Below are 23,626 nucleotides of genomic sequence, written 5' to 3' on the forward strand. Positions count from 1 at the left end.
CCTTCTTTTTTCCCTTCTATTTTCAGACTGTATCCTGACCCAGTGAGATGTGTTTATTTGACTTTTGAGACCACTGGTGGTAGTCAGGATAGACTAAGTCTGTGGTAACAACTCAAAAATCTTGGTGGCTTGTTCGACAAAGGAGTGTTTCTTGTGTGTGCTATGTTTTTGCCAGTTGGCTGGGAGCTGTGCTCCATGTCTGTATACTCTGGGACCCAAGCTGTCACCATCTTAAACTTTTCTAGGAGAGAGCATTTTGGAGAGTTTCATTCCAACAAATAAATTCTGTGGTTCAGAAGGAACAGTCTGGTTTCCATTCGTTGACTTCAATTCTTCATACGGCCTCACCCAAACAGGAAAGTACCCAGAGGTATAGCCCTGCCATGCATGTGTCCTTAAGACAGCTGAAATAATTGGTGAACATCATTAAGGATTTTCATATGTACTGGAGAGACTGGAATTTGGAATCACACCTAGATTTAAGTCTTGACTGGCACTTAACTAACTTTTCAAACTGTGCATAAATTGGGGTGCCTGGACGGCTCATTAGGTTAAGTGTCTGACTCTTGCTTTCCACTCAGGTCATGTTATCTCAGTTCGTGAGTTCAAGCCCTGCTTCGGGCTCTGTGCTGACAGTGCAGAACCTGCTTGGGATTCTGTCTCCCTCTCTCTCAGCCCCTCCCCCACTTACTCTCCATCTCTCTCTCGAATAAAAATAAACTTTAAAAAAAAGCGCATAAATTTAACTTTTCAGAACACCAGTTTGCTTGTTCTAAAATAGGAATAATAACATTTACCTAGTAGAATAAAATATGAAAGTTTAGACAACACATCTTGCATTTTAGCATATGCTCATAGCATAATTTATGGTAAATAAAAATAATGGTTATTTTGCTGTGGTGTGTGTGTGGGGGGAGAGGGGGGATGTTTTTGCTAGTATGTCACCAGAAAGGGAGGCAGACATGATAGAAAGGCTGTTGATTTCTTTTGGGAAAGTGGGATTGGGATTGTCGAGGTGGTTCACAAAGCAGAGCCCGGAGATGCTAGAAGGAGGGGGAGTTTCACTGTTGCCCTTGGTATTCAGCATGGAGGAATTTTCAGTAGCTTGTAGGCCATTATGACACGTAGGAAGCACTGAGATGGTAAAGTGAAAATTCTCATAGTATTTGTTTAGCTTCCTGTTATCTCAAAGGTTGACATTTATATTCTGTTTGGAATTGAGCTGTCAAGATTCTTGATCAGAATAGAATTTTTCAGGCTTGGCTGGGATATTCTTAACTGATTTTTTAAATGATATTGGTGAATTAATGTGAATTAAGGAAACACCTTTAGTAAGCTCCACAAAGAACGCCCACAACTGTCTGGGTTTAATCTCCACCACTGCACTGAAACTGCTTCTAGAAGCGGTGCCAGTGATCACCTTCCTGTTCTTACGTCCTCCTGGAAATTTCTGCTGCATTTAACACTGTAGACCACTCACTCCTTGAAAGTCTCTCTTGCTGTTCACCACACTACTCTGCTGGTTCCTCCTCCTCAGCTCTGTTCTTGCTGCCCCTGTTCCCTTGACTGTCTTTCAGGATGTTCTCCTTGACTCCTTTTCTCTTGCTCCACCAGACTTCCGAACTGGTGGGCTGAATGTGACCCAAGAGGTATTTTGTTTGACCTATGCAGCGATGTAAAGAAAATTAGAAAGTGAATTAGTTGATAGTATTTACAAACTGGGAGATTTCACTTAATTAAGATCCATATTTCCACTTCTCAAAAAAATCAAAACTGTCAACACGGGGCCAGGTTTTCCTCATGGCAGCACTCAGCATGCATGTTGTTCGTCCACCACCACCCCCAGCTGGTCTGTGAAAATAAATTTCATGTCTCCGTCAAGAATGCCTCGGTCTCACTTTTGCACTGCTGGTGGGAATGCGCTCTGGTGCAGCCACTCTGGAAAACAGTATGGAGATTCCTCAAAAAATTAAAAATAGAACTACCCTATGATCCAGCAATTGCACTATTAGTTATTTATCCAAAGGATACAAAAATGCTGATTTGAAGGGGTACATGCACCCCAATGTTTATAGCAGCAACAGCCAAATTATGGAAAGAACCCAAATGTCCATCAACCGATGAATGGATAAAGAAGATGTGGTATAGGGGTGCCTGGGTGGCTCAGGTGGTTAAGCGGCCGACTTCAGCCAGGTCACGCTCTCGCGGTCCGGGAGTTCGAGCCCCGCGTCAGGCTCTGTGCTGACCGCTCAGAGCCTGGAGCCTGTTTCGGATTCTGTGTCTCCCTCTCTCTGACCCTCCCCCGTTCATGTTCTGTCTCTCTCTGTCTCCAAAATAAATAAACGTTAAAAAAAATTAAAAAAAAAAAAAGATGTGGTATATACATACAATGGAGTATTACTTGGCAATCAAGAAGAATGAAATCTTGCCATTTGTGACAATGTAGATGGAACTAGAATGTATTGTGTTAAGTGAAATAAGCCAGAGAAAGACATGATTTCACCCATATGGGGAATGTAAGAAACAAGACAGATGAACACGGGGGAAGGGAAAGAAAAATAAGATAAAAATAGAGCGAGGCAAACTATAAGAGACTCTTAAATACAGAGAACAAATTGCTGGAGGCGTGCTGGGTGGGGGGATGGGCTAAATGGAAGATGGGCATCAAACAGGGCACTTGTTGGGATGAACACTGGGTGTTATATGTAAGTGATGAATCACTAAATTCTACACCTGAAACCATTACTACACTATATGTTAACTAACTTGGATTTAAATAAAATTTAAAAAATAATATACGTGTGTGTATATATATAGATACAAGAATGCCTTGTTCTCAAGTCAAAATCTGGCTTGGTATTAGAACATCCCACTTAGATTCCCCTTTTTGTTCTTTAATTCTATCTTTAGATTTTATAAATGTTTAGCTATCTTTATCTTACTGGGCTTGGTTTCATCTTATTGTTCTCTTTCCTAATCCTTTCTTTTCTACTTTTAATGGTTACTTCTTTCTGTTTTCTAATGTATTTGAGTTTTGGTAGAAACTTCCAAAATATATGTATATGTGTATTTGTATGTGGGTGTTTAAGTAGAATCTAAGAGTTTCATCTAGCCTAGTAATCAAATGCTGATGTATAAGCTGATACTATTTGGAAAATAAAATTTTGTATAAGATGATGAATTTTTTATAAAGCAAACTCACTGTAAATAAATTTATTTATATTCCTTTTTTACCAGAGGGGTTTAAAATGTCCTTTTATGAAATTATGGTGGCAGTAGAGGAAAGAGAACTTTTAAAAATGACTTTACTTGGCAAAATTAAGAATTGATAACTGAATTTCATACAAATGTTTGCTGTGTTAAAGCCTGTGAACCACCAATGTTTCTAACCTCATGGATAAAGAAGAGGACAGCGCAGTGCAGGTCACGGTAGAGAGACCGGTCTTTGGAACAGTAGGCTTATATTCGCACCATATATCAGTCCCAAGAATGGTACGTGCACACCTGAGATTTCCCAAAAGGTGGAGATCTTGACTTAAAATGTACAACAGGGGCACTTGGGTGGCTCAATTGGTTAAGTGTCCGACTTCGGCTCAGGTCATGATCTCATGGTTCATAAGTCCGAGCCCTGAGCTGAGCTTTGTGCTGTGGAGCTCAGAGCCTGCTTTATGTTCTATTTACCTCTCTCTCTGCCCCTCTCCCACTCACGCTCTCTCTCTCTGTCTCGAAAGTAAATAAATTTAAAACAATTTTTTTAAATAAATTTAAAATTAAAAATTTAAAATAAAAATTTAAAATAAATAAATAAATAAATAAATAAATAATTTTAAATAAATGAATAAAAAATTAAAAATGTACCAGAAAAACCACAACTACCTTTTACTGAGCATTTACTATATGTGCGCTAACTGCTTTACATAAGTGGGCTTATTTAGCCCTCACAGAAGCCCGGGTTGGTATTCTCATCCCTGTACTAGACATAATGGGAATGAAACTTGAAGAGCTTGGGAGCGAGCAACTTGCTAAGCCACACTGCCAGTGAGTGGTAAGGCTGACCTCAGAAGGCAGGCTTCTGAGAATCCAAAACCCTTGAAATCAAAACTTCCATTTCCATATTTAAAAAGAAAATGAACGAAGACAGAGGCAATGCCCTTTTTTATTACAGGACAGAAGATTTCTACAGTAGGATTCTAGTACATGAAGCATCTGCTCATGTTCGAAAACTTTTATCCCAAGTTTCAGACCATGTTTTCATCACGAGATAAGATTGCCAAAACAAATCAAGTAAGCATGTTGTTTTCTGCCATAACCTGTTTGCTGAACTCCTGTTTTTAATGCATTTTTGCAGCTTTGAAAATCCTTTAATTTGTCATAGGGGCCCGTGTCATAGGATTGAGCCAGATTCTTTTGTGTTTTAGGTGTTAATCAATGTATTAATGTAATTACTGAGTGTTTTAAAGTCCTTTAGATTCTAGGATGCTATATATTTTAGCATTCCTACAGCACTGTATACTTCCAAAGTATTTTATAATCATTAGTTAGATGTTTCCCATACAGTCTCAGTGGGATAGATTGGTATTCTTTCTTGTTATTTTACTGATGAGGGCAGAGATAAAGCCAGTTTGACTGACTTGAAGTTTACAAGTCACTTGCTCCATCTAGATTAACATTCAGTTTAAGGTTCCTCATCTTGCGTTGAGTTCACAGGATGAGGCTGTCTCAAAAAATTGGTGATTTTTCAATTTGCCTGCAAACAGACTGGTTTCTGGTTGTGGGAAACTCTGGATGCCAACATCCCATGGGGCCAACCCACACAGCAGAACTCACAGCTCTTTTAGCTGGGTGTTTCTACGGAACACGTTTAGATGCAGGTCAAAACTCAGGTCTGAAATGGTAAATCCCATCTCCTTTACTCTATTTCTCTTTGTAGATTTAAAAAAACATTTTTTAATGTTTATTTCATTTTTTTTTTGAGAGAGAGAGAGCATGAGCAGGGGAGGGGCAGAGAGAGAGGGAGGCACAGAATCCAAAGCAGGCTCTAAGCTCTGAGCTGTCAGCACAGAGCCTTACGTGGGGCTCGAACCCACGAACTGTGAGATCATGACCTGAGCAGAAGTCAGATATTCAACCGACTGAGCCACTCAGGCTCCCCTCTTCATAGATATTTAATGCCTTCAGAAACTGGGCTTGTGCCACAGCCTCACCCTGCCGAATACTACCCAACTCTCATTGCCCCATTTCATACCCTAAGTTGTGGTTCACCTCATCTAATGTACCTACGAGATCACGTTCTAGCGGCAATCTTACCCACATTATACCTTCTCATTTCTTCTCTATCCCTTTTTCCTCTCACCTAGAATAGTACACAAATGTCAAATTGCCATCCTGCCCACAGGGCTACTCCCTGAAACTCCCCCTTCCTTCATGCTGCCAAAGTGAACGGCCAGAAATGCAAATCTGAGTCCTATCTCCTAACCTAAACTTGCCAAGTCGCTCCCTGTTCCTACAGGATGAAGTCCACTCCTTAACATGGCATTTAAGGGAGATCCTTCATGACTAGTCCTGTGTACCTCTCCAGCATCACTTCCCATCACTTCTTTCTTTAGAATTTTGCCCTCAAATTATTTATATTCCCTATGGCCCCATTATTTCATGCCTGTCAACATTTTTCTCACACTCCTTTTATTGAAATACATCCCCTCCCCCCCACACACATGTATTTTGTCAACTGGTTAATTCTTTTTAACACTTTATGACTGGACTCAGCAGTCAACAGCAGAAAATATTCCTTGAGCCAACAAGGTGCCTCAGTGCAAAATGGCACCCAGCACGTAATGGGCACTTAATAAATATTTGATTATTGTGGTATTCATTTTGCAACATATACACATATCAGGTCATTATCTTGTACATCTTAAACTTGTACAATGTTAAGTAAAACTGAAAAATGATAAATACCTGAGGAATGAATGACCTGTTTACACTTCTAATTTCCCTCTAGATTTATGCCCCTTGAAGACAATGACTATTATTCATATTTGTATACAAGGCATCTTGGGCAGTGCCTAACAAATAGTTACTCAAAGTTTTTGTTTTAGATTTTATTTTAATTTTATTTAATTGCATTAAAAAATCTTTTTAATGTTTATTTACTTTTGAGAGAGAGAGAGAGAGAGAAAGAGAGAGAGAGAGAGAAAGTGAGTGGGGGAGGGGCAGAGAGAGGGAGACACTGAATCCGAACCAGGCTCTAGGCTCCGAGCTGTCATCACAGAGCCTGATGCGGGACTCGAAGTTATGAACCATGAGATCATGACCTGAGCCAAAGTCGAACACTTAACCTAGTGAACCACCCATGTGCCCCTTGTATTGTATTTTAGAAAGAAAGTGTGAACTGTTGAGAGGGGCAGAGGGATAGAAGGAGAGAATCTTTTTTTTTTTTTTTTCAACATTTATTTATTTTTGGGACAGAGAGAGACAGAGCATGAACGGGGGAGGGGCAGAGAGAGAGGGAGACACAGAATCGGAAACAGGCTCCAGGCTCTGAGCCATCAGCCCAGAGCCTGATGCGGGGCTCGAACTCACGGGCCGCGAGATCGTGACCTGGCTGAAGTTGGACGCTTAACCGACTGCGCCACCCAGGCGCCCCAGAAGGAGAGAATCTTAAGCAGGCTCCATGCTGACATGGGGCTCGATCCCACGACCCTGGGATCATGACCCTACCCAAAATAAGAGTTGCATGCTCAACCGACTGAACCACCCATGTTCCCTGTTACTCTGTGTTTTTAACTTCTGTGCCTTCACATGTCTTTTCTTCTATATTTTCATGAACATTGATTTATGCTACTAATAGATTTTACATAAGGTGCTCTTTTAGACAACCCCTAGCCATAAAATTCAATTTAATTTAATGAATATTTAAATTAAATGTTGGCCTGCTCTATGCCAAGCATGGTGATAGAGATTGCAGTTCAAAGGTATAGCAAGGGAGAAATATGACAAGAACAATAATACAAAGTATTAAGTGTTAAATTAGAGTTTGTACAAAGTCTTCTTGAAACAAACATGGAAGCAATTCTGCTTGGAGAGAAGATCAAGGAAAATGATAGGGGAAATACTTGATCAGATTCTTCGAAGGATTAGGGACAGTTAGGCAGATAGGTGCGTGGCAAAGACATACAGGCACAAGGAACGGCAGGAGCAAAGGACTAAATACAGTTGACGCTTTTGACGAATAGCTAGTCGTCTTCTAACGGCAGCATACTAGGTTTGTGAAAGGAAATAACACAGAATGAAACTGGGGCTAGACTGGTATTTTGAGCCCCAACTCAATAGTTGGGATTTTAACTTCTAAGCAATGAGAGGCCACTGAAAGATTTTATTTAGGGTTATGGATTTATTGTCGAGGAAGATGTATTGTAAGATGACTGATGGCAGTGATAGTGTATGTAATGGCAGAGTGGCAGAATACGTAATGGAAGCGGTAATAGGTAGAGATAAGGAGAGATGAGGAGATGAGGAATAAGGTAGAGATGAGGAGACTTTGGACAGGGATAGCAGCAGTAGAAAGAAGCAGATAGATGTGAAGGGTGATGGTGTGGTGGATTTGTACTGGATCAGTTTAACTAAGCTCAGATTATATCTCAGAATCCCCTTCCCTGCATAGTTTCAGGCCAATCCTGGCCACAAGAGACATTTTGCACAAAATGTGGAAGGCACAAGTCTGGCGGAAGCTTGGAAAGTTTTTGTGAAGGCATCAAGTGTCAGTAACATGCGTACTGTTGTGAATCTGCTGGCTCACTTCTGGTATGAATCAACCATTGAGCCTGTGGCTTCCCGAATTCTGCCAGATCTCCTTCAGCATCTCTGAATCCTGGGTCAGGGGCGCCTGGGTGGCGCAGTCGGTTAAGCGTCCGACTTCAGCCAGGTCACGATCTCGCGGCCCGTGAGTTCGAGCCCCGCGTCAGGCTCTGGGCTGATGGCTCAGAGCCTGGAGCCTGTTTCCGATTCTGTGTCTCCCTCTCTCTCTGCCCCTCCCCCGTTCATGCTCTGTCTCTCTCTGTCCCAAAAATAAATAAATGTTGAATCCTGGGTCAGGCACAGCACCACACATCAGCAACAGCCCTACATAGATGGCTTACACGGTTCCCATAATTATCTCAGGCCAAAGTCTATATAATTCTTGTTGGTCTTTTTCTCTGATACAAAATTTGCTGCTGTAACAAAAAACTTAAGCCATGTAATGGGTTCTGGGACTGGGCCTCAGGGTAAGTCAGACGGGTCTTGAAGAGACTGTTAGCAGGAGCCTGATGCCACCCCAGGAAGGTGTTGGTGAGGGGTTAAAAGAATATGAGGGAGATATTACTGGAAATGTTATTGTTATGTTGTTGGAAGAAAGGTGACTCTTGTACACAGTAGCAGGAAGGTTAGCAATGATGCCGGCAGCATTAACATGGAAAATAAAAAGTATACCTCATTAACTGGATGATCTACCTATGGGGATTTCTAGACAGAATATTGAAGGTATAAGATTCTTCTAGGTGCCTATAGTAAAAGAGGAGAAAGGCAAGCAAAAAGAACTGTAAATGAGCCACAAATTGGGAGGTTTGAAAAATAAAATTTTCTTATTCATAGCCTTTCCAGACAGTAAATGTTGCTAAAATTAAATGAATTCCAGACAGAGAACAAATCAGGGAACTTTCAGGAAAATGAAGTCTGAAGAAGACACCACGGGTATGTTGAGACCTTTGCTGAGACCTCAAGAGGATGAAAGATGCTTTCTAGTCAACACATGAGAGAGCTTCTCAAGTTCTTAAGGCTTTTGTCCCGCGGTAGTCTCACAGGGAACCCAAAACAGAGAGGAGCTCTCGAAAAGACATTCTGGGTGTGGCTTCTGTTGGATGAAGAGAATTGTAAACTCAAGACAAGCCTACAAAGTTTTAAAAGGGACTGTATCAGTTTGGCTCAAATGTGACACCATAAAATGACACGATGAAGCTTCACATGCTGCTGGTAGGAAGGTAGACCGATGCAGCTACTTTGGGAAACTGTCTACCAGGTCCTCAAAAGTACTCTATGACTCAGCAATTCCTCTTCTGGATAGACACTCAAGAAAACTGCATGCAAATGTCCGTGGCATCATTTGCAACAGTTGAAAAGTAGAAACAGCCTAAATGTCCATCAACTGGTAAGTGGATAAATAAAAGTAGTAGAGACCTACGATGGGATCTTGTTAGGCAATAAAAAGGTACAAGGTACTGGTACATGCTGTGACACGATGAAACTCAGAAACACTGAGTTAAAGACAGTTGCAAAGACCATGTGTATGATCCCATCTATAGAAAATGTCAAAAATGGGCAAATCTACAGGGCTAGAAAGGATGTCAGTGGCTGCCTGGGACTGGAGTGGGTGGGAAAAATGGGAGGATGATTGCTAAAGGACACATGGCTTCTTTTTGGATGATAAGAGTTCTAAAATTGATTGTGGTGATGGTTGCACAACTTGGCGAATATACTTAAAAAAGAAAAAAAAACATGAGAAGACCTTTGGAGCCTTGAACTTCTATGGACAGAGAAAGGTCTGAGAAAAAAATAGCAAACATGAGCTATGTTCTATGAAGAAGGAAAGATAATTCAAGAGCCCAGAGAGAAGACCAAGAACCAGTCCCAGGCAGTAGGGCTGAACGTTAATCAGGGATCTGACAACATGTACCCAGTTGAGTTCCAGAATTGCTACAAACCAGGGCTGCCTCGTGCCTCTAACTTTTCCCTTTTTTGAGTGGTGCTATTGCCTGTCCTATGGTTCACCCATTGTTAATTTCTGGGTACATGAGGATGAGATAACTTGTCTCTTTAGTTCCTAGGTTTTCAGATCAAGATGGACTGTCCCTGAAACGGACTCAAAGAACTGCCTTTAAGGAGCTGCATCCACCCTTGTTACTTGATTTATATGACGAGATTCTGTAATCTGATGCTCTCAACATATCAAAGTTTTGGGGAAGGGGGCTCTTGGGAGAAAGGGGCCCACTGAGGTGGATTTTAAGATATGTCCACTTACCATCAAGAGGTGGGGTCTAGTTCATCTTCCTTTGAATATGGGCCATTCTTAGGGACCTGAGTTCTAAAGAATAGAATGTGGCACAAGTGAAGCTACCTGATACTGAAGCTAGGTCATGAAGTGATAAGGCTTCCATTTCACTTTCTCGCTTGAGATGCTCACTCTCAGAACTAAGCCACCATGCTGCGAGGCAGCTCAGGCCCCCTTGGATTGGCTACGTGGGGGTGTTCTGGCTGATTGCCTGAAGGTCCCAGAACCTACCACCAGATACAGGTGAATGAGTCTTTACATGATCTCACCTCAGCCTTTGAGTCACTCCAGATGTCACCAAGAGCAACACTGATAAACTTTCTCCACTAAGCCCTGCCCAAATTCTACATTTGTGAATAAAATAAATGTATTAAGCTGTTATGTTTTGCAGTGGTTTGTTACCTAGCAATGGATAACCAGAACAGGTGGCATTTATGGGGCTGACTGCATGTTGGAAGAGAGGAGGAGGAATCAAGAATTACCAGATTTTCTAGGTTAAGCAAATTAATAGAAAGTAGTATCAGCTTGCAGTGGTTTTACCCCTTTAAAGCAAATTACCCGTGTTTGGGTAGTGTCAGCTGGTGTCCTGGCCACATAGAGTTATTTCAGAGGAGATGAGTGTCCGTAAGATTTTTTTTTTATGCCTCATGATTAGTTTGTTTAGATAGTAACATGTTTGTTCCTGGAAAACGTTTAAGTGTCAGAGTAATGAAGCTGGAAGATAGGTTTGGAAGAGATAAACCAAAGCACAGAGATTAAGTAGCTGAAAAATGATTCTACTCTAGCAACTGGAAGTCACTATTAATCAGCACCTCTTGTTTTACTGTTATGATGATACTGATGCACCTAAGACTCTTTAAAAATTCAATGATTCTCCTTTAGGACTTAGGCATTGCTTTATTCTTTTACTGGAAAAGCTCTTTCCCCTAACAGCAGCCTCTTAGTGAGGCCTTCTCTGGACGTCCTGCCTAGAACTGCAAACTCCCCACTCTCACACTCCCTATTTTCCTTACCTGCTTTGTTCCTTTTCCCCTTCCTAATGCCATCTAACATACTAGACTCACTTATTTATCTTGATTGTTCTTCTCCCCCTACTAAAATGTAAGTTCACTGACAGAGGGATTTTTGTCTTTTTAATTCACTTTCTTCCCCAGTGCCTGGGACAGTATTGAGCATAGAGTAGGTGCTCCTTAAATATTTGTTGAATAAATAAATAAAGTGATTTGTGAATTACAAAGAAAAGATTGAATTGTGTCCTGAATACTTTCAATACAGTACATATTTTATAGTGTTCAAGTTTTTGGAAATCAACAACCAAAATAGGCATATTTATTTATATAACCCAAATAACCCAAATGCCTCCAAGCCTCATATGGACTCAAATCGAGTGTTTTTTTTTTTTAATTTATTTATTTTTGAGAGAGAGAGAGGGAGAGAGAATGAGAGTGGGGGAGGGGCAGAGAGAATTGCAAGCAGGCTCCACGCCATCAGTGCAGACCCCAACTCTAGGCTCAAACTCACGAACTGCAAGATCATGACCGAAGCTGAAACCAAGAGTCGGTCATTTAAATGACTGAGCAACCCCAGCACCCCTCAAGTGGAGTTCTAATAGTAATCAGATACCACTGGTTTCAGCTCCTCCCCATTCCCGTTATTTTTGTCTTTGTCCTAATCTTTTCTCTGAATAATGAGAATAGTATAATGTACTCACATGTACCCATTATGGAGCACCAATAAGTTAGATCTGTTTCTTTTCACTCACTCCCCACACCCAAGTTATTTTAAAGAAAGTTCAAGATATCATGTCATTTCACCTGCAAATTTCAGATGCATTTCTAGATGTTAAGTACATTTTTAAGAACACTACCAGCACACCATTATGACAGATAACAGAATTAGCAATTCCTATCATCTAATAACCCGTCTGTGATCACATTTCCCCAAACAACTCCACAGTATTTTTATTCAAATCAGAATCCAAACAAGGTCCACATACTGCATTTGGCTGTTATTTCATGACAGTTTCTCCTCCCTTTTATTAATACCATGGATTTGTTGGTTAGACCTCGTGTCATTTTGCCCCGTAGAATTCCTTGTGTTCTAGATTTGGCTCACTGCTTCCGAGATGAATTTAGCTTGTTTTCCCATCCTCATATTTTCTGTAAATGGTAGTTTTGTCCGGACACGTGATTAGGTTCAGGTTCAATTTTTAGGCAATAATATTTCATAGGTGGTGCTGAGTACTTTTTATTGTATCATGTCCATGAGACTTATAACGTGACTGTCTCAATTGTAACGATGCTAAAATTGATTACGAGTTTAAGTTATAGCCTGATTTCTTACTTATGAAGTTCTCATCAACCTCATACCTAATGCTTCTAGCATCCAATTATCATATTTCCTTAGATCTGTTATTTCACTAGGATCTGCAAAAATTGTGATTTTCCTAAATCAATTTTTCCTTCCTCATTTACAGCTTCAATTTTTCTTTGAATAGGAACTTTGTTAACTATTAGATTACACTCAAATGAACTTTGTGCTGAAAAAGCAGAATGCTTCCTTTTTTTCATTTATCAATTTTCAGACTTATGAATGAGTTGGTTCCCTAGCAATCCCTGTGTAATCAACATTTATTTTTAAAATACCATTATGAACTCTCAGATTTTAATGTATTTTTACGTGTTTCACTCTAGATTATTCCTTATGATCCTCAAATTTTCCATTTTAGACCAATGGGAGTCCCTAGAAGTTGATTTCTGTGTCCTTTTGATGTGATCTCATTAGTCTGATAACATCCATGTCTCTGGCATAAGGTATCGTAGGCTCATCTTATACATTAACTGCTTTAAATGAAGAGTCAGCTATTTCCTATCCGTACCTTTTACACAGGAAACTATCTGATGTCTCCCGTCTTCAACATGGTACATCTCAGAATGTTTTTGTTTCCATGACACCCTAATTCTGTCATTAGAGGTTCTGAAGATGCACAATATGTAACTTAATCCCTAGTGATTACCTTCTCCCTTTTCTATTTCTTTTCTAAGGCCATGACTGAAAAGATGTTAGTAAGGGCACTGAAAGGTGGTAAAAATACTAAGATTGTTACCTTGAGTGGGAAGAAGATTACAAAGATGCCCTCATCATTAGATAAACTGCCTGGCCTCAAGACCTTAAACCTTCAGAATAACCGAATTTCCAAGGTGTGCTCAGAGATAAGCACCTTGACCCAGGTGAGGAATAAATAGCATATCTTTTTGGACTGAGGTTGGAAAACAGGAAGAGAGAAAAGAGGTGAAAGAAAAATAAGGCTTTGATCTCTGGAGACGTAGCTCTGGGGAGACTTACTGTGGAGTGTTATTGGAGAGGCATCAAAAAGCTTTCTCCCTTAGGGGATTACATATGGTAGGGGAGAAGATGTTTCAACTTATTCATGTGCTCTTTGGCCCACATCTGGAATCAGAGGATTAGATCTCTGACACACTCATCTTTCTGGAGGCTGTCATCTGGAAAAGGGTTGGGAAACTGGATCTGCTTGTCTACCTTGGGGGCTCCATCTGGAAGTGAGGTTGAGGATCCCAGAGATGTTGTTCACCTTGGGGACTATCCTGAAGCTTTTGCATATTGAAGGAAGAGGCTTTGGGGTTGTAGGAAAGGGGTTCCTTTTCAATTTCCTAGAGCAGGCTGAACTTTGAAATGGGAGTGCTGGCAGGGAATGGTAAGGAGAAGACATTCATTTCTTCTGAAGCAGTCTTTTAGAGAAGGTTAGTATTTTAAATAAAGAATACCCTTCTTAAAGAGCAACAGTTGACATGAATGAATCCCAGATGCTCGTGTTAAATATTTCTGCCCAACAATGTGAAACTTCAGCTGCTAGAAATCTTGAGGTTGGGAGAAAGCAAGGGATATTAACTTGTGGTTTTCTTTTTCTCACTTCTAAACTGTTACCAAGCACTAAAAGAACCTATAAACAGTAAAGTCATTGCAGTTCACTAGTTCTGAGTTCAGAGTTACAAAACAAACAAACAAAAGACAAAAAAAACTGTCTATTTTCTTACCTACCTCATTTCCTTTTAGGCTCATAAAATCATTTGAACTTGCAATCTGTGGTTGAGTCTGCCAAAAATAAGAGTAATATTCACAAACTCCTCCCTTTAATGATAATTTCCAGAAGTGCATATATATGGTTATAGGATGAGGATTTGGACTTTTCTGATAGGAGAGAGGAGTTTATATACAGAAGAATTTAGGATTTGACTGAGCCATGAGCTAATTTTCTCCCCCCTACTTGATTGTTTTTTTTCCATTAAAGTAACACAGTGCATTGTTTGAAGATAATCAAAAACCACAAAACCCTGTAAGAAAAAGCTACTACCTTCTGTCCCACTCTCCCCCATCTCCAATTCTGATCTCCATATATAACCATTTTTCACTCATCTTTTTTTCCCCTTGATTTGTGCATTTTAGATATCATTGTTCTTCATTCTTCTAAATACAACATATTTAGTTTCTCCATAGCTATCTTTTAAACTTAATATTACTGCACCTTCATTTCTGCTTTTCCCAACTACAGTCTCTTTTTAGTCCCCATTTGTTTTTGTTTTTTTTTTTTAATTTTTTTTTTCAATGTTTATTTATTTTTGGGACAGAGAGAGACAGAGCTTGAACGGGGGAGGGGCAGAGAGAGAGGGAGACACAGAATCGGAAACAGGCTCCAGGCTCTGAGCCATCAGCACAGAGCCCGACGCGGGGCTCGAACTCCCGGACCCGAGATCGTGACCTGGCTGAAGTCGGACGCTTAACCGACTGCGCCACCCAGGCGCCCCTTTTTAGTCCCCATTTGTAAGATGACAATGTTAGCATCTCTACTCCATCGTCAGCTCTCCTTCCCTCTTCCCCACCAAAAATTTTAAACTTGTTACTTTAAAATTTTTTTTTAAGGTTTATTTATTTATTTTGAGAGACAGAGAGCAAGCGGGGTAGGGGGAGAGAGGGAATCCCAAGCAGGCTCCTCACTGTTAGCACAGAGCCCAATGTGGGGCTCGAACTCATAAACCATGACCTGAGCCAAAATCAAGAGTCAGATGTTTAACTGACTGAGTCATCCAGGTGCCCCTAAACTTGTTACTTTGATAACATGTAGAGCGTTTACAGTATAGTCAGTTATAACTGTGGTTAAATCTCTGTCTCTTGGAGAATTCTAAACTTCTAAAATATGTGTCATTAATAATTAAATATCATTCACACAGAATCAATTAATGTATTATGATCATACCTTCTTCCTCATATACCATTTTTCCTCCCTTGGAGTTTCCAATTGCCTTTCTTTCATTCTTGTGTCTTTTGCCTTTGTTGTGGCCTCATTTTCTTTCAAACTTGATTATGTTGCATATTTTATCAAATATGCTTTTTCCTTGAGTGTCTTCCCTCCAGGAGCCTCCATTCTCCTGCCCCAGTCTAAGCTGATTACTATACAGATTCACTGGATACTGTCAGTCTAGGGCATCCCTTTGCGGTTCTCCTGAGTTGGACCCACTGTGTCCTGTGGCCCATATGTTCCTCTTTCTTGGTTTCCCTTGTTATTTTGTAGAAGTTAAGTCTGCAGATACCATCCGAGTCTGGGTATGCGGTAGTTTAATTTTTTGAACTCTTGTGTATCTGAAAACATGTATTCTTCCTTCATGTTTGGTTAATAGTTGTTTAGTTGAAAATTACAGACTGTAAAATACATTTCCTCAGGAAAAAAAAGCCTGGGTCTGATTATCATTACTTTGTCTTCTTGTGGCTCTCCCAGTACTTACCTCCTTATCCTTTTATTTATGAGAGCCTCTAAAATTCTGACTTCTGTTAACTCACAATTTCCTTAAATAGGGAGCTGGCAAAACTCAGTCCTTAGAAATTAGGTTTCTTGTGGTCTCCTTTGTATTTTTTTTTTTTTAAGTTTGTTTGTTGATTTATTTATTTATTTACTTCCTTACTGATCATGACCTGAGCTGAAATCAAGAGTTGGGTGCTTAACTGAACCGCCCAGGCGCCCCTATTGCAGTCAACCTTTAAAGCACTATACAAGTCAGATTCAGGCTAATGTCATTGTTTAGCTATTCATGAGTTAGCAGTTTTCTCAGATTGAGTCTCCACGGTTGTGGAATTTTGAAAAAAATCAATCTCTCCTTTATTTTTCTTAAGTTTATTTATTTACTTGAGAGCAAGAGCACATGCACCTGTATGAGCGAGCGAGTAGGGGAGGGGCTGAGAGAGGGAGAGAGGACCTTATGCAGGCTTCAAGCTGCCAGCACAGGAGCCCAATGTGGGCTCAAACCCATGAACCCTGAGACCATGACCCCAGCTGAAACCAAGAGTCAGACGCTCAACCAAATAAGCTACCCAGGCACCCTTCAATCTCCCCTTTACAATGGGAGTTCTAGAAGTAGCTCGAATAAAATGTGCTAGATACCTTCAAAAGATATAGATTGTTCGTGCGGTTCAGAAATACTGCATAGTTATTCCCACGATTTCTAGCGGCAAGGACAGACGATAGTTTCTGAAAAGAAGAGAGGTAAGAGGGGCTGCTGGCCCTGGAGGAGCATTTGGGAGCCTTGGATATCTTAACTGGTGCAGCCACTTACCAGCTAAATAAAAGGAGCTTAATCCCCGTGGGTCTCAATTTCTGCCTTCATTTACTCAGTCCATGCAGAAGTATTGAGCACCATCTGTGTGTCAGGTGCTCGGAACTGGTGATTCAGCAATAGGTGAAAACCCCTGCCTTCATGGAGCTTCCGTTCCAACCAGAAGGGCTGTAAGAAACAAACAAGCAAAACAAACAGGACGTGAGGCAATGATCAGTGCTAAGGAGAAGAACACAGCAGAGAAGGCAGACAGGGCATGTCGTGGAATTCAAGCCCAAATGCTGAGGAATGATCTAAGCCACAAAGTGTCCTTGTGATCTTTATAACCTGGTGATATGTATGTCACAGTTCTAAGATCAGAATTTTTCTTCTAACCATTTTCTACAAACCCCTGAGTGTATTTTTCAAAAGTTAGTTTGAACTCTTTCTTGTATTGCTTCAGAGCCTACCTTTTATTAGTAATTATTGAAAGTATCTCCCTACCACATTTTTGAGGGGGTCTATACTGTGCTTGCTTTTTGGACTAGCCTTTTTATTTTATCATCGTAGGAAGTCCACTTTGCCCCAGTATTCTGATTTTTGGTCATATTTTCTACAAAATAAAAAACATGAAAATAGTCTTGATATTTTTTAAGTTCCTGAAACAAAAATAATACTTTTAAATTTCAGCACCCATAAAATGCTATCGAATAGAATAACAACATAAATCATTTCTTGAGAGCCAGGCACAACGCTAGGAATTCCGTTCCTCTTCAAGGAAGTTACTATCCTCATATTGTTAAATAACATGTATGGTTTGGTAAGAGGTTAAGTCACTTGTTGAGGTCACTCAATCAGTGACTACATCTATAAAATGAAGTCTCTTTCAAGGTTGCTTTCAGCTGTACAGGTTCATTATTTATATATTTAGTGTGAAATTTACCAGGGTGTGGTGTTCAATTTGTAGTTGAAACTACAACTAAACTAAACTAAAACTAAACTATAACTAAACTAAAACTGGGTTGCCTAAAAATTGCAGGTTTGAATGCTACATGGATTGTCCCCACTTTCCATTTGTTTACGTATGTGTTTGTTTAACAAATATTTACCATTCATCTTCTTGTGTCTGTGCTGGTTCCAAGAATATAAATGTGAAAAACACATGGACCCTATCTCCTTGTTTGAGGATTAAGTTGAATGTTAACATATGTGAAGCTCAAGGCCTGGTGCATAGGAACTTTTCAAATAAGTTATAGTTGCTATTATAATTAGTATTACCATTATAGTGTAACTGGCAACAAGGGTAAAGTGGGAGGAGTTTCTTTAGAAAATATAGATTGTATTTCTTCTTTCTTTGCTTATTTGACTAGTGAAACTGGAAAATTTTAATCACTTCTAATGACATGAAAAATATGAGTTGATGCCCTATAATTTATGGTGAGTGCATTTGGTCTGTGACTGATGAAGTGCTGGGATATCAACAATTTTCAAAGAAGCATTTTATAACTCTTGAGGGCGGTGACCTTGTCTTGTTCCTAGTGCCTGGCACCTAGTAAACCATATAATGTAGACTTGAGTGGAATGGGATGGAAGCCATTTTCTGAGTTCAGCTTAACCAAACACAGTGTTACCATAATTATGGCATCATCTAGGAACAAAGTTCCCTCATGGGTAAATCAGTCATAGTTTCAAAATCCCCAGAGAAACAAATAGCCATCATCTCTAATTGTGTGTAGCAGTGTTGACACGCATCATAAGGTCCAATGGCAGTACAGTAATACTCCTTTATGAGGCTCACGTGTGTGGCTGCCCAGAACAAAGATACGGTCTACCAAAATTTCTTATTTGACCATAAACAATTGACAGTAAATAAGGCCAACCCTAAGCAGAGTTGGGTAGTTTGTAAATTTGTTATTGTGTTCCTGGTCTCTCCTTTTTCTATTTTCACTGTCCTCCTTGATGACCCCTAACACAATCAACTTCCTTTCTGCCTCCAACCCTCCCTCCCTCGCTTACTAGCTTGCTTCCTTCTATCAGTCCTTCCTTCCGATGTTCAGCAAATAGTTATGTGTGCCTGCAGTGGATGAGGCATCGTGCTGGATTTGGGCAACAAAGAAAGGAACAAAAACACTCATGTGTCCCAATTCTCAGGTTTAGTGGGAAAGGCAACCAAAAATACAGACAGATGTAAAATTACTATTGTGAAAAGTCCCATGAGGGAGAATTATACTGTGCTAGGAGCATCTCTATTTAGAAAATTAAGAGAAGGTGGTCCTGAGAAGTGCAACGGAGTTAAGACCTGGAGGATGGGTTATGCAGAGGAACACATGAGGGATGGCACAAGCAAGGACTCCCCTCTCTCCCTCCTTGGGTGTTCTGGGTCTCACTCTCTAAGCTTAGTAGAACAGAGGGAGCTGATGTCATCTGTCCTGTTGGTCAGCAGTGCTATCCTTTCTTCTGTCCTTATCCACTGGAAATCTCTTCTTCTTCCATCAATAGGTAATGCTTCTGTTTTCTAAGCCTGGCTTTTCTATCAAATAGAGATTGATTATCCTTCTTTCCTGTATCTGTCCAGGTACAGAGGCACCTAGGAGTTCCTTCTCTCCAAGCTTCTTTACTCTTCCTTTGCATCTGCTTCTTTGCCCAAGCCTGTGTTAAGCCTCTTACACCCTTTCTGGAACTTCAGCATCCTCTGCTAGAAGCAGTCAGCCTCTAGAAGAGACTAAGCCTCTTTTCTCACTTGCTGGCTGGGTGATGTGAAACAACTCACATTATCTCTGTGCCCCGCTTGTCTCATCCCTAAAACACACTTCATTATTCTTAGTGCCTAAGGTTGCTATTAACATTACCTTGTATAGAGTGCCTTCATACTGGTTACTTAGAAAGTTTTAGCTCCTACCCTAAAGGTACCTAAATATAAGGTATTAACATTACCTTGTATAGAATGCTTTACCCTACTGGTTACTTAGAAAATTTTAGCCCCTACCCTCAGATATCCAAACGCTCCATTCTTCCAAATACTTCAGGTTTTACATTTTTAATTGAATGTCAGTTTTGTGCTGTAATTCCCCTTTTCTGACAGTTTGAAACTCTTGTCTGTTTCCTCTGTATTCTTTCCTTAAGAAGCTTCTGACAGGATGCTAACAGGAAATTCTTTGTTAATGATTTTAGTATAAATGCTAATCAGAGAGCCCTTCTTATACTGAGTGAATAGGACTTGCCCATTCCATGACACTGGATTTAACCCTGGGCTCTAAGGGGACAGGGCTTAAAGGTTGCAGGAATCTCTGGAGATTAGATGCCATGCTGGACCTTAGAACTTTTGCCTCTCTTTCCAATGAAATTACAATTGTTTTGAGAAATCTGACATTGTGTACTAAGAAGTTTCTGTGAAATTAAATAATAGTTTTGAAATCTGTAAACTTATTCAAATAAACAAATTCTTTCAGAAATAGCTGGACTTAGAAGAAGCATTTGGCAATTGTGTTAAATTGTGGTTTTAAAGATGCCACAGATTCCTTTAAAAAAAAAAAGCATTTATAAGAATTAGCAGAGTGAGCCATAATGCCACCCTCCCTGATAGGCCTTGGCCATATACATGCTAGTAAAAAATGTAAAAATTCTGTTAGTCTTCTCTCATTAATTTGGTTACATTATTTTTATTAAAGAGCTTACAGAACTTAACATTATATTATGTACTACTTAGGTATAGCAAATGGGAACATTCACTGTCCTTAAGGAATTTAAGGATTAATAATCACATACTAGATCAAACATATACATATACATGTTATAGGCAAGTGATCGAACAGCTTATTCCAAAGTGGTATCATCAAGCATGATTTAGTTCAAAAAGATGTCCAGATAAAATGGACATTTGAACTCAGTTTTTTTACACTTCTAAAAATGTTTTTATCCAAGTTAGTCATAGATATCATTTTAAACATCAAATAAACAATTGAAAGACACAATAAATAGCACAAAGTTCTCCAGTGGTAATTAATAGCTACAAGCACAGTATAATTAAATGTTAGGAGAAGTTTCCTGGTATAAGTTCTAGGCATACATATGATAGGTCTTACATTGAAATGAGTATAGGGGCTAGTGAAAATGAGCAGATGGCTAGAATAAGGAAAGCAGGCAACCCCTTAGAAGAAAGTAAATCAAGATGGGAAGATTGGAGCTGATTGAGCTCAACAGATACTTGATTTTGAAATAAAAAAAACATGATATAGAGCCATATGAGTATTCCACCCACAGTATGAACCGTTAGCTTGCAGAAATGATCTAAGCAGGCAGCATTCAACTAATGTTTATTGAGAAGCTATTCTATCTCAGCCACTGTTCTTTGAATGCTAGATGAACACAAAGAGACCCTGTCATTGCAAAATTTCCAACTTAATAGTAAAGGTATAACATATACATGAATCACTACAACACAGAGCAGAAGATAATAATTGGTCATAGAAAGCACATAGTGCTTGGGGTGCCTTGGTGGCTCAGTCAGTTAAGTTTCTGACTTTGGCTCAGGTCATGATCTCATGGCTCATGAGTTTGAGTCTCGTGTTGGGCTCTGTGCTGACAGCACGGAGCCTGGAGCCTGCCTTGAATTCTGTGTCTCTGTCTCTCTCTGCCCCTCCCCTGCTCACCCTCTGTCTCTCCCTCTCTGTCTCTCTCAAAAATAAATAAACATTAAAAAAAAATTAAAACCAAGAAAGCAAGCAAGCAAGCACACAGTGCTATAAAACTACAAAAGGAAGGTGGCTTCCTGGAGAAGATGGTTTATGCCAAGGGGGACCAGTAAATACAAAAACCTATTACAATAATTGGAGAACTAAGGTATAGTGATAGTTTAATGGAAACAGAATCCTGAAACACATTATCACTAGAAACAATAAAAATTTTTTTCCCATCAAAATTGACAATTTAACAGAAAGTCATTATTCTGTGGCCAACATTTTTCTCTTCCCTGAAACGTCATCGAAAAGGGATCATGACCTCAGCCAAAGTCGGCGCTTAACTGACTGAGCCACCCAGGCACCCCTGGGTGCCTGGTATTTTTGAAACCCTTTGTGAATTGAATACCATTTGGAACAGTCTTGTCAAGGTATCTCAAATACCTCACCTCAAACAACTTGTCATGAAATCCCAGTTAGCTCGGCTCAAACATCACTTTCTCAGGGAAGTCTTCTCTTATGACCCAATCTGGCCTTGAGTACTTTCCAACCCATTATCCTGTTTTCTTTCCTTTATATGAAGCCCTTAACACTAACAGAAATTACTTGTTTACTTATTTGTTGCCTGTCTCGCTTCCCAACATATAAGCACTATGAGAGAGGGACCGTGGGTGTCCTTGTCACTCTAGCACTCAAAACACCATGCACATAATAGACACATAATAAATATGATTGAGTTAATAGAGCATTTAGGTTGGGTCTTGTGTTTGTCACAGGTAATTCAGTCCTGTTATAGTGTCTCTGGAACTTCTGTATAATTTATGTAATCTAGGCTGAACTTCTGACTTATTTGTTCTGATGACAGAGTGTAACCCCACAGTCTTTCAGATACCTTTATGAATTTAAAGGTCATAACCAAATCTTCTTTTAGTTACCCTACTCTATCAAGAATAATTCCAGTTCCATTCACTCCATCTTAATGTTAACACTGGAATCCTTTAAATCTTGAGGTTTTCATGTCACAGTTTTGGTGTGGAGCTCAGAATTTCACACGGTAGCCTTTTCTAGCCAAACGGCCATGTATTTAATGTGTCCTCCAAAGCAGGTGACTTTTCCTGGGTCATCTATCCATTTTATATCATCTTTGGAGCTGTTCAATCAGAAAACCGGCTGTGATTTTCACAGCTTCCCTACCACATTTGCTCAGATTGCTCTTCAAAATTACATTTCCTCAAACCTCATTACATCTCCTCCTCCAAGCAGATGGTTTTGTTTCATATTTCATTGAAAAAATAGATACTGTCAGTCAGGAACTCCCTCCTATTTTTTCACCCAATCCATCCATGGCCCTGATCTGCATGTACCTTCTCCACCTTCCTTCATACAACCTTGGTGAAGAGTCCTTACTCTTTTTTTTTTATTTTTTTTTTTTTCAATGTTTATTTATTTTTGGGACAGAGAGAGACAGAGCATGAACGGGGGAGGGGCAGAGTGAGAGGGAGACACAGAATCGGAAACAGGCTCCAGGCCTGACGCGGGGCTCGAACTCACGGACCGCGAGATCGTGACCTGGCTGAAGTCAGACGCTTAACTGACTGCGCCACCCAGGCGCCCCCATGAGTCCTTACTCTTATGCAGGGCCAGGACCCACATGTACTCTGGATCACATCCTTTCTCATTTTCTAAAGGATTTTTTTTTTTTTTTTAAAGTAGGCTCCACACCCAATGTGGGGCTTGAACTCATCATCCTGAGATCAGGAATCGTATGTTCTATGAACTGAGCCTGCCAGGTGCCCTTCACTTTCTAAAAGATTTTGATCCTGCAATGATCCCTCTCCTTATATCATTAGTTTCTCATTCTCTGCAGAATTATTTCCATCAGCATATCAATAAGCTATCCTATCTTTTATTTTTGAAGAAACAAACCCTACAGCTCCCTGATAAGTTTTTAAGATCCCTTTATAGCAAAAGTTCTTAAAAGAATTGTCTGTTACCCATTATCTTCACTTTTTCACATTTTCTCCATAGCCCACTTCAATCAGCATTTCTTCCCCAACACTTCACCCCTATTGCGAAGGCCACTAATGATTTTCATGTTGCTAAATCCCGTGGTTATTTCTATGCTTTTATTTTACTTAACTTTCCCTTGGGATCTGACCTGTATCTTCTTTTAAAAACAGCTTTCTTTTCCTTTTCTTTCCCCTTGGCTTCTGTGACACCACGTATGTTGGAGAACCTAAGTCACAGATTTTTGTCATTTATTG

General features: G+C 39.9%; 1 protein-coding gene and 1 long non-coding RNA gene across 2 annotated transcripts in view; one reads left to right on the forward strand and one right to left on the reverse strand.

Moving 5' to 3' along the window:
• Nucleotides 1–1,310: 1,310 nt before the first annotated feature.
• LOC122496076 lies at nucleotides 1,311–13,016 on the reverse strand. The gene is made up of 2 exons (XR_006300671.1): nucleotides 12,963–13,016; nucleotides 1,311–1,663 (listed from the first exon to the last, which is right to left on the reverse strand). It is a non-coding gene; the product is annotated as an uncharacterized LOC122496076 (long non-coding RNA).
• Nucleotides 13,017–13,070: 54 nt separating this feature from the next.
• LRRC69 (leucine rich repeat containing 69) overlaps nucleotides 13,071–23,626 on the forward strand; it is an 81,274-nt gene continuing 70,718 nt past the window's right edge. The window contains exon 1 of the mRNA XM_043601351.1: nucleotides 13,071–13,314. Within this exon, the coding sequence (XP_043457286.1) occupies nucleotides 13,132–13,314 (183 nt within the window). The 5' untranslated portion in view covers nucleotides 13,071–13,131. The remainder of the gene's footprint in view (nucleotides 13,315–23,626) is intronic.

The sequence above is a fragment of the Prionailurus bengalensis genome, chromosome F2 (genome assembly GCF_016509475.1).
Source record: "Prionailurus bengalensis isolate Pbe53 chromosome F2, Fcat_Pben_1.1_paternal_pri, whole genome shotgun sequence".
In the NCBI taxonomy this organism is placed as follows: domain Eukaryota; kingdom Metazoa; phylum Chordata; class Mammalia; order Carnivora; family Felidae; genus Prionailurus; species Prionailurus bengalensis.